This window comes from Odontesthes bonariensis, chromosome 17 (genome assembly GCF_027942865.1).
Source record: "Odontesthes bonariensis isolate fOdoBon6 chromosome 17, fOdoBon6.hap1, whole genome shotgun sequence".
In the NCBI taxonomy this organism is placed as follows: Eukaryota; Metazoa; Chordata; class Actinopteri; order Atheriniformes; family Atherinopsidae; genus Odontesthes; species Odontesthes bonariensis.
In genome coordinates this window covers 17,396,033-17,408,131 of record NC_134522.1, presented here as the reverse complement: position 1 = coordinate 17,408,131, position 12,099 = coordinate 17,396,033, and the positions used below count along the sequence as shown (strand labels likewise).

Sequence of the window (12,099 nt, the reverse complement as noted above, 5' to 3'; positions counted from 1 at the left end):
CACAACACTGAGTTACTTTCCTAATTCGCAGATTATTCACAATGTTTCTGCCTTCATTGTGGCAGAATGACACAGTGTATATAAGGAGACAGTGAATATAGTGCTATGGTAAAGGCATACGACAAAGTTTCCTGTGTCTTTGAATTTGTAATGGCGTAGGTGTTCCCAAACCTAACTAGGAACATTGTAGGTGTTATGTGGTTGTTAAAACTGAAAATAGCACTGCAACTTCAAAAAATGCAGGTAGCTGCTAAAGTGTCGGTGTGTTGCAACAGGCACCCATATGAAACAGGAGCCAGGACAGACCGTTTAAGTAATACCTCCATAAAGTGAGGGCCTACAAGATGTTGAACACTGCACAGCAAGGTCAGAAATAATAAGGAAAAAAAAGGGCAGGATGTTTTGAAGTTAATTTGATCCTCTAATGTGATAATCCAACACAAAAAACATAGTTAGAACTACACATATCAAGAGTGTACTCTTACAGTTGAATGTCCAACACAGTGCATTGAGATAATCCTGGTATGGCAACACATAATTTGGAATTAATTATTTACTGATGCCCTTTATGCAACAGTCAGGTCACCCCAGACTCTTCTCAACCTAATTCAGATTTAGTAAAGGGAAATTTGCTTTGTCCCGCTCACATGTTAATTGAATTTAGAATTAAAAATCAGCCCTATCCACAGCCACTGGTGTGTGTTTATATCACAATCCCTAAGGGTATTTTTTTTTTTTTAAAGTATCAATTAGCCATAGTTGAAACTGTTCCTAAAAAAGAGATTTGTGGTTGCCCTGAGCAGCACAAATGGAATTTCATAAACTACGGTGATTCACTAGGAGGATCCAAGCCTTTAATGAATCTTTTTCTATTTTGTCCAGCTCATAGTTGGTCCAAAAAGCCACAGACAGGAAATCTGTTCAATTATTTCATTGCTGTCTCTGAAATCCAGGGAGTAAGTCAGGAACAATGGTTTTATTTTGCATACCAATCTCAATTTTTGAAAAATGCCAGAACAGCTTTCTACCACCGATAAAAAATTTAGAAATTTTACAAAAAATATCCTCAGAAATGGGTTCGTAGAGTCGTCTCCTGCAGGTTAGACTCTTCTTATGCTCCATATGCAGGATTATCCAAGCGGAGTTCTTACATGCACACAGTATTTTGAACATATTACTCCTTCACAGAAGTCCCTTCATTGGCTCAGAACACAGCATAGAATTGTTATTTTCACGAGCTTCTCTATGTGTAATGAAAAGTGATGTGTAAATAAAATTCCCATTGCCATTTTTTTAAACTGTGTGTGTTAGTATAATTTCCATTGTGTTGCTGTATCAGTGACATACTTGTTCTTTTTTAAGCCTAAGTGCTTCAAGTTTGTGAGAGCTTGCCTCCAAAGGCAGTTTTCCTCTTTTGGCCATTCTGGGGAATTGGAGGAAGCAACATTTTTAGAATCTGGAGTGGCTTTGAGCATCCACTTTGGCCAGACTCCTAACTTACTGGTGCTAGGATATTCTCAGTAATTACAGAGTAACCAGGGAATGTTAGCAGGAAATGTCCATAATACAATACACACAGGCCAGACATAGCTAAACAGATATAGGAATTTCCTGGTAGTGTTACTCTCTTTGGGAGTGACTCATGCTTGTGCTACTTACATTTTTATTCTCAGGAGTAGTAGTTTGTATCGACTTTCAGGGATTTTTTTGGTTTGTAAGCAATTAGACCAGCAGTGACTGGGGTGCAAAGGGTCCCAGAGCGGGAGGATGGTGTCTTAAAGTCTGGGTCGGGGTATAACAGGGTTAGGGTAGAACAGCGAGAAGTTAAAAAATCTCCCACATACTGAACCACTGTCAACTTGGCGACCATGTTTTTGATGGTTTCACACTCAAATGGAGAGCTTACCAAATGGCAGTGGCCATCCTATTATAATGTTCACATCACAGCACCACGATTAAAGTGAGTCTGAAGGAAATTGGCATGGTAATAATTAGGAGGGGTGTGAATATACAGAAAACTCACAATCACCTTCAAGAGAGTATAAGTCATTCTAACTGGAGAAATGCAGGTGCAGACATAGAATGCTAGGATGGTCAACAGTCCAGTAGCTATGCCGGGGTGTGTTTTGTGTTTGACTGGTTATAGAGCTTAGTAGTGTCTCGAAGAGTTTTTAATCAGGTCACTGAGAGCCCAGACCTTTTTGCTCCCACTCTGCCCCCTCTGTCTGGAGGGCTCTGCCAGGGTTGACCAAGAGGGATACCACTGACCCAGATTAGGAGAGGGTTGTATGACTGTGTGTGGAGGAGTGGGGGGGGGTATCAGCTGTGTATCATGTCTCAGTCCGCATCGCTTCAATTCATTAGTAGCACGAGGAGCAGACACGAGAAATGAGGAGGGGTGGCAACCATGTGTGTTGGGGGTGGAGGACAGAGGAAAGAAGAATACAGCATCAGTGACAGACGGAGAAAGTCACTAGATTTCTAGACTTACTTGACCTAGAAACACATGACACACACAGGTGCAAAGATACTCACCAGGGACCACGTTGGCCCTTATGAAGCCTGACCAGCTGAACCTCAGCAGCAGCCACCACTGTGTCAGTCCCGTCTACATCTTTGTTTCCCTCAGTCTAACTCTTTCTTCAACAATCTGAGCATTTCTTTCCACTATCTGTCTCTTCCCCTCAAGTCTGTCACTTAGTCATTTACCACTGAAATTTTCTCTGCTTCTGTTCTCTTCATTGGACAACTCAAAATCAAGAGTAATTTAAAGTAATTTCCTGATTGTATCTTACTCCCACAGTCTCTGTCTCCTTCTCACAGATGCACAGACATGAACTCATGTGAGATACTTTTAGAAAAAAAAGTTGGCCTTGATCACCTCAGCCAGCGTACGCTGGCCAGTCCAAATTCTCAAAAAAATTCTTCATCTAACTTAACAAAGATGTTGGGACTGGATTATTTATGTTTTAGTTGTCTCCTTCCACAGCAACTTGCAAGCTTCTTCTCTGTCTAGGATGTCTTATAAATTCCCAGTTTAGAGGCCAAGGTTTGGAGTATGCTGAACCGGATTTGAATCCCCCTTTGAAAGAGTCTTTATTTACAGGCCACACTGTGTGGGATCTTATGAGACATGGACCCAGACAGGCCTTATCCCTAAATGCAAGGTCATAATTCTAGTTCAAGTGAATTTAAAGTGTTTTTACCACACATGCAACTAAAACAGCAAGAGGAGCAGCAATTACACAAGAGCATTTGTAGAAATAATTGCACGGTCTTCATCTGGTAGTAATCTACAAACTAGTGCATGCATCTTGATTTTGGTTAGAGTCAAGAATGTAGCTCCACAACAGACTGCAGATTCTTCTCTTCCAGTGTGGAGACAGCGAGCCACTTTGTCTCCTTGCTTCTGCAGACACTCGTTTTTTTAGTTTTAGGAAAAGTGGACTTGCTCTGGAGGACAGATTTCTACATGACCCAGTTTGTTGATCCGAAATGACCACACTAAATTTTAATTCAAAACCTGTTCCAAGCCGCCTGGGAGGAATGATGGAAGGTGTTGTGACTAATCAGATCACACTCGCCTACACCAACCGGCCACAGCAACAATCCCCAAGAGTGGCCTTGCTTATGCACAGCCAGATGTTTATCCTCACTGGATGGCTACAGCATAAACCAACTGTTCCAGTCAGGTGATGAAAACGACAAAACAATAGTGTGACCAGCACCTGGCAGCGTCTCTTGGCCTACACTCACTGAACAGTATACTCAGCTTGTTTTGCCCCTATGTGGCGGCCATGGACTTTATGGCCTTCTGTGGGTTGAGTACCACCTGCTATACAGTTTCACAGCTTTAGTCCTGCATGGGGAGAGCAGTAAAATCTTCACATTCAAGGACACGGACAGGGCCACCTGACAACATGATAATATCAACAGCACAGTTCCCACAATGAGCTGGCTGAGGAAGAAATCGTTACCTCGTGACCAACTCCTGCCAGGTGTTACAGCTGCACATTTCTAAAGTGTAAAATGATGCTGCTGTTTCTTGTTTAATGGGTTAGTTATTGGAAATCATGACATTTGGCATTCACTATAACAGACAGTTGTAAGTGGTTCTTATACAGTGGCAAATCAAAGATCTTAAGGCCCTTTTAATGCATTCTGCCCATATTCAGAAAACTAGAATAAAAATATTAGTGTATCCAAAATTAGTGTATTTTTTGTACTCAGACTTTATATTTCAGTATAGCAAGTCTCAGTGTCCCTAACCTAAACAGCAGAGATGAAAATATATCGATTCTCGTTTAGAAAAATTGCCTCTTCGTTGCCACGGAGAGCACATAGCGGGTGAATAAATCAAATATTCACATGCATGTCATTTAATATCCTGACGCATTAGGTGCACTCTCATCTGCAGATCTTGACAGATATTTATGCACAAGCTTCAACGAGAGATTGTTTGATGAATAACAATTGGCCGATACAAAACAACAGGGTGCGTAAAATGTCATGTCACTGCCTAGGTCACGAGGAACAAAAGCTTGGGCTTTCGAGCTCTGTAGGCTGTCAAAGCTGACGAAGAAGACTGAAGCCCCTTTGATGAAGGACAGGGTGAAAACACTGAGCGGAGGAGGAGGAGGAATCCTGCGCATACATACACACACCAAGCATTACAAAGAATTAAGTTTCACTGCTTTTCTTGCAACTCAATTATCCCCTCATGATGGACCTGCACTTGTGGATGAAAAAGATACTCCTCTATGTACAACACTGGCTCTCCACATGACAGTTTGGCTCTCCTCCTGCTCCCTCCCTCTGTCTCCTCTCACAAGATGGCCCTCATTACTCCACACTCTGCCCCGTTGTTACCAGAAATAAAAGGAGACAGTTTGTTTGTCCTGAGAAAAGGTGTTTGAGACATAAAGTTTAGTGGAAGAGTGAAGGCCCCTTCAGCGGCAAGGGAAGCACCTATTTATTAATGAGCTGGGCTGGTGTTCAGGATTACTGTCATAAAATTATATTTTCCTCGTCGGGGGTGGCCATAAATAAAATATCATGGAATCAAATTTAATTGGGAAAAAGAGGGGGAAAGAGGAGGGGGTGCTGCTAATTATGCGTGACGATTGTTGATGGCTTGATTGTCTGCGTCCAGCTGCACGGAGGAGCAGGGAGAGGGAGAGGGAGGGCGGGGTGAGAGGCAGACTCACTGACGCCGGCCTCGGAATTCTCCCATCCATTGAAAGAGAGACCCAATTGTGTCCGGGCCCTTTCCGACAAGCACCTGATCCCTGCCCAGACACACTGGTGCGAGTGTGTGTTCCGCACAGATTACCCACTGAGAAGCCTGGAATCTGCAGGCCCTGTTTTGGCTAGAGGCTGGTGTTTTTTCCCTAGAAATGCTTCCATAATTCCTGAAAAGTACAGAGGATCTGTACACAGAGGTTCTGTGGATCATGAAACGAAATTGGGGATTTCTACATCTTAACGTGGAGGCCTGCGATACCAAATCTGTGCTGACCCCCTGTCCCAGTCAAAGTTTCATCTGTAAAGTCAGCAAATGCAACTCTTTTCCCAACAGATCTGGGAAATCTGAAGCAATATTTGTCCTCCTCTTGACATATTTAAGAAAGCTATTTAAGGTCAAAGTCTTGTTTGGATACCCGGCGCCACTCACATAATATATCTTTAAAGCAGCACTGGATCGAAGTCCTGTCTCACGGTTCAATATTATGGTTTGCTCTAAAGTGAGGTTGTTGAGTGACTTGTCACGCAGGGTCAATGGTTGTGAGGAGGTGAGAGGGGTGACATTGGGAAGGCAGTTGTGGTTCGAACATCTGTTAAACCTCTGTATAACTGGGGTAGCTCCAGCCGTTCGCATTTACACACACTTGTGACCAAACTGAAGATGGTGTTGCTTTAACTTTGTGTCATAGTTAATCCAGTGTTGCTGCATGTGAGGCAATGCACTACTCAACCAGTTGCCAGTTTTGTCATAATTACAATAACATTACACAACAACGGGAATAGTTCACACCCTCTGAGTGGGTGAGACTTTCATTGCGGTTGCAACATCAGGTCTACTATTGTGGCATGATGTGTGCTACTGTATAAAACTTTTCCTTTACTGGACAGTGTAATTTAGCCCGCTATTCATTTGTCTGGCTTTGATAACAGTAGTTTGTTTATTGTGTTAAAGTGTCACATTTCATTAAAAAACTGGAGTGTATTCATCATTTACAAAAAGATCTGAAGTATTCGCAAACTTTTACCAGTTCATTTCACTGAGTGCAACTACATGCTCAAGGAGAGAAGCGTGGAGTAAAGGGGGTGGATAGAGTCCTAAATTCATGAGTGACAGAACCGGTCAGCCAATTGGATCTCCGAGCGCCTGTGTTTCTCTCCCCTCATATGGTTCACGGGGGAGGGCGGGCCGTCTGCCAAAGAGGGGAGTGCGCGTCGGGGTGAATGGATGACGTCGGGAGGCTGGCGCCAGCATGTCTGGGACTGGCGCGTTAGATCAACACAGCTGGGCCGGGATAGGACACACAGCTGGCTCAGGCCTGCATTCCTCCACAAAACAGGATTGTGAGAAAAGGGGAAAATAAGACCCAAATAGGAGCAGAACGGGACGTGCTTTGATGTAAACTAAAAGGGAGCAGCGTTTGGAATTGTTCAAAAGTAACTTTTATGACATTTTCATACAGAGGTGGTTAGATTTTGGCAGTAAGTGATTTGACGGTTTAAGCGCACATTCTCTTAATATTATGGGAGTAAGAGACATATTTAATTACTCCCAACAAAGAGTACAAAGAGGCTGAATAGGTCTGTATACTCCCGTTACATTCATAGTCAGCCTATAGGCTCCCCGATGACTGCTATTGAATTGGTTATTATAGAAATAACCTGGCTTTCAGTTGACCTTTTACCCATATTACACAAGTTTTTGATATGTTCTTTATGTTCTAATATTTTTAAAGCTCAGGGTGTTCTAAACTGTGGAAACCCGTGAAATTTAATGAATGTTTTGCAACAAAGAGATTCATTATGATGGAGTACAGTACTACTTTGATAGACTTAACACAGTCAAACATGCAGCAAGACCACAAAAAGAATAGTTGTTGTACTGATGAGTCAAAGTGGAAAAGAAACAAGTCAAATCAATAAATGAGCAGATGTTCTTCGTGCTGTTACTCTCAGTTAAAAACTATTTAAATTAAAAGTAAGCTTATGTTTCTGAGGGGGGGGGGGGGCCCTTCTACACTTCCAAACTTTATCTGGTTTATATAATTACCACTACCTCAAAAATAGCTGACTTATTGACTGACAATCTCCTTCGGGCATCCCATATTAATTTCCTCATTCTTCCCAGCCTTTCCACAAGGTGACATCAGCCAATGAGATGGCGTTTGTTTTTTTACATTGACCAATCAAAACACGATCCGAGAAAGGGGGCGTCTTCAGGCGCGCAGTGTATAAAAACCAAAACTGTACTCTTCTGTCACAACACTGTAGCTTGTTCAGGACAGTGACTGGCAGACCCGAGAGATAGACAGAGAGAGGGGAACCGAGGTACAGCTTACATCCAAATAGTCCGCGACTTTTGCCATCATTTCCACCATGAAAGCCATCAGTCCCGTCCGCTCGGCGAGGAGCTGCTACAAGGCCGTGTGCTGCATTTCGGAGCAGAGTCTCGCCATCAGCCGGAATAAACACTCGTGTGTGGACGAGCCGGTGAGCGCGCTGTGCGACATGAACGACTGCTATTCCAAGCTAAAGGAGCTGGTTCCGAGCATCCCGCAGAACAAGTCGGTCAGCCAGGTGGAGATCCTGCAGCATGTTATCGACTACATCTTCGACCTGCAGATCGCGCTGGAGGCAGAGGACGCGGCCGCGCCGGAGATGGTTTTGTCAATAAAGGTGAGGGGAGATGTGGGCTGCTGGCTGGACTCGTGCTTGTCCTTTCAACATCCTCAGACACTGACCTTTACTGATTGTTGTTTTCGTGTGATCGTGAGTGTAATCGGATCAGAACTGAAGTCCATTTTCCGTGAATTCGGTAAAGTTCAGTGCGCTTCCCCTCGCAGCATGCATCTCTGCTTACATACTGATATTCTACCTACAACGTTTGCGGTGCAGAAGCAGATAATGATCTCAGATCTAGGCTGTTGTTAAATGAGTTCGAATCGTGCCAGCAGCTAAAACTCTTTGTCTTTCTTGCTCTTCATTCAGACGGCGGACATTACTCGCAATTTCTCCAAAGAAGAAGGGCGGTTGTGCCATTAGGATAAAGATGACACATTGTGGTACGTATTTCTCCTTCAGTCTATTTTAAGATCTTCCTTATCTCATACAGTCTTAAGGCAAATGTCTTCAAACATACTAAGGTCATCTGTCTTGGCAATGCACTCATAGAAACACAGATCATTCAATCAGTCGTTTATAATTTGCTAAATCAGTGTGATTTTAACTAGCCGAGTGAAAATAATTAAAGTAAAACCTCGTGTAAGCATTGATGTGTTTAAGAGGAAAAAAAAAGCTTTTCCTTTGCGCCACATTCACCATGCTTCCAATTAGACAGGCCAGTGATTGTGAGGCGGATCCATTGCTATCTGCCTGGGGTTAATGAAAGTTCCATGCTAGGCGCCAGTCTGTCTGCTCTCCTCTGCAGGGAGGGAGGGAGGGAGAGATCTGACTTCACTTTTCTTCCTTTCTCTCCATGCAGGTGCAGGGAAACACATGTCTCCACTTCACTCCGGGCAAGAGGACAAGAGGGGCAGAGAGGGTGGGATAGGTATTCCGGAGAGAAGGAGAAGACAGAGGAGGAGGGTTTAAAGGAAAAAAAAAGAAAAACGCGGACTGTTTCCTAGATGAGTGGGGATCAACAGCAGTGCATGAGCACAAAAAAAAAAAAGAAAGAAGAAGAAGAAAAAAACAGAGACTCATTCTTTGGCTCCTGGACAGACAAATCAACACACCAAAGCAGAACCCAGGATTGGAAACTGAAAGCAACCAACTCTGTATGTCTTCCTCACAAAGCTGGGATTCCATATAGATAGAAGTAAATATTGGTACACTGCCCTTTTATTTCCATTTATTTTTGTAACGCATTCCAAACAGACTTTTTGTGAGTTGATCTCCTCTCCCATCCTAAACCAATCTACAAGCCTTGTGTCACTTCACATAATTATCACCCCCAAAACAGCGTTTCCTCGTGATCTGGATTCTGTTCATATTTAGGCATGTGTACGTATCTGCTGTGGGTATGTAAGGTGCGAGTCATTTTGGATGTCTGTATTTTTATCATGGGAGTTTTCGTTGCTTTCTTCCAAACTCTATACTAGAGTTAATTATACATGTTTGTAGGGATTGTGTTATTTCTACAGACAAGGTGTTATGGGTTTCATAAACTCTATATAATAAAGTAAGTTTGCTTTGTATGTATGTTATGTAATGAAATAAAAAATAATGATGTGAAGCAGCTTGGCTGGTGTGGAGTATTTAAGGGGAAACGATGAATGAGTTTGAACTGGCGGCTGAAGATTCGGGTGACGCTGACGTGACATTTTGGCTTTGGATGACAACAAAGTGCTGATACAACAGGATGTATTCAGATGAATCTTGAGGTTGAGTGGTTGGAAATCAAACAAAGGGAGTTTCCTGTGACTGTTTCTATTTTTCCAATGAAAGAGTAACAACCAGTTTAAGTAAATCAAAACTTCCTACATGGTGAAGAAGTTGATTAACCTGACATGGCTGTTGATAAGAAAAGTTAGTCGTTATTAACAACTATGACACGGAACGGCACGTGAACTATGTCATCTTAGCTTAGGAATGTTCCAATAATACATGTGCACTCGTTTCAGGAGCTGAACAACTCAATTTACCTTTTGGATTAATCTGGAAATCTGCACTTGTATGTTACATCATCAGTGCATCATCTGGATCACTAGTCACACTGAAGTTTTCTGATTTTACAGCTCATCTTTTGATTTGAACTTTTATCAAACAACAACAGAAAAAAAATCTAATATATAAAACAAAAAACTGAAATTGTGTTCTCCACTTTGTTGAAGACTGAAGACTTGAACATGATGACCCAGATCTAACCCTCACACTGCTCCGAACAGTGAAATAGCAGCTCCATCTAGTGGCTAAAACGAGTAACAGACCAGATCCATTTTCAAGGCAGCGGGAGACCTCAGACATACACTCAGCACACTTTTGGCAGAAAAAGGTCATTTATAATTAAGTAAAAAATAATTTCAAGAACGTGAGAGCTGATTTGCTTTATTTCAAGTTTATTCAAATCTATTCAACCTTTATTTAACCAGGAAATAGACTCCTTTAGGTTAAAAAAAAAAGTAAAATATATAAATCTCTTTTAAAATAGCGTCCTGGTCAAGAAAAGTTGTTGGGGGGGGGGGGGGGGGGTTGTAAGTGTGCAGCGTGGTTGTCAGTGTGATGTTGTTAGTGTGAGTTTAGGTATGTATTGATTTTGGGATTTTAATCGATACAAACTATACACAAAGATATATATACACACAAATATCCTATAAATGAACAATAAAATAGAAATGTAAATAACCAGATATATTTGCCTCCAGAATTTAAATGATTTCACTGAATTAGTTTAGTGAGATCGGCTTCTTAAAATTCAGGTGATTTGCAGCTGAGTCCAAGCAGGGAGAGGAATACATTTATTTTTCCTAAATCAGTCATTTGTTTCTGGTCAGAATTTTCATCAGACTCTGAATTAAAAAGAAACACACTGGTTTCAGTATCTGCAGAAATGGATGCAAACAAACAAATTCTGTCGAATTCAAACAGTTGCAGCTTGTTGATGAATTCAGTTTGAAAAATTACGTGAACTGAATAAACCTTAAAAAAAATCTAACCTTTGCTTCACTGTTCACACAACATTTCTGAAATGACAAATCTGCGAAAGTTACTGGAAATCCTGTAGGCAAACACCAAACAAGACATCTGAGGAGTTTTCACCTGGCTCAGACAGAGAGGCCTGCATTGATGGTTTCACCAAGTATGCTTCCATACAAGGTCACATGGGACGCCAAAAAAACAAAACAAGACAAGCTTTTGTTAAAACTTTGAAAGATAAGTCACAGTCTTGTGGAATAATGTTCTATGAACAAAGGAAATGTGAACAGAACTCTATGGGGAACAGAATGCAGAGCATCAGTTTATTTATAGGTGTTGAAATAAAGCGCGTAGAGAAAATAAGACCCTACCTACACTAAAACATGGTGGAGGTTCTATCATGCTGCACAGCTGCTTTCATGCATCTCGTCCTGGAGGTATTGAACGTTTCAAAGAAGTTGCGAAAACAAAACATTACCACGACATTCTACACAGTTTCCGAAAGCTACTGTAAGAGCATGAACACATCGCAACAGAAGAGTGTCAGAAACTCAAACCAGCTGACAGATGAAAGAAGCCTTTAAGGCTGCCATTACTGTCCAGGGCCCTGCAGCCAAATATCAGCCAAGAAGTGTGTCCACAGTACATTTTCTGTCTGATTTATGTCTTCAGTAGACTTTGGACATTTCCTTGAAATTTTAACAAAGTCGGATCATTTTGCATATATTTCTGAAGAGTTTGAAAGTTCTTGGCCTTTAAATTCAGGAGTGTTGATGAGTCAGGCCCTTCTTGTTTTAAGCTCACCTAGGAAACAGCATTTCGGTATGCCTCGCAGTTGCCTGCAGCTATTTCCACACATCCTGAATTCACTGCATCGCAGAGAAACATGTTATCATGTGTCTAGTGGTCACATACTTTCCACTGTGGGAAACATTTCCACCGTGTGATTGAGAAACGGGGAGAGTATCATAAAAGGAAAAGGGGACACTATCCTTGGAGCAACCGGAAGAGCACGGTGAGACCTAAACAGCGTTAGACATAATATCGTATCTGCTTCATGCAACAACAAACCAAAACCAATGTTTTCGGCCAAAGAGAAGATGACCAGGTGCCAGTTCACACCACAAGATGGGGTCGTTGGATGAGGATGCAGCGACGTGTGCTCCACTGACTTCCACACGAAACACAAGATAAGCTCCTCTTTATAGGTTGAAATTAATTCCT

The 12,099-nt window shown here is 42.0% G+C and overlaps 1 protein-coding gene across 1 annotated transcript; it reads left to right on the top strand.

Annotated features, from left to right (window-relative positions):
- Positions 1 to 7,485: 7,485 nt before the first annotated feature.
- Positions 7,486 to 9,480, top strand: id3 (inhibitor of DNA binding 3). Its single transcript, XM_075448097.1, has 3 exons — positions 7,486 to 7,917; positions 8,230 to 8,303; positions 8,723 to 9,480. Exons 1-2 carry the CDS (start codon positions 7,618 to 7,620, stop codon positions 8,281 to 8,283), a joined length of 354 nt encoding a protein of 117 aa, XP_075304212.1. The 5' UTR covers positions 7,486 to 7,617; the 3' UTR covers positions 8,284 to 8,303; positions 8,723 to 9,480.
- Positions 9,481 to 12,099: the final 2,619 nt, after the last annotated feature.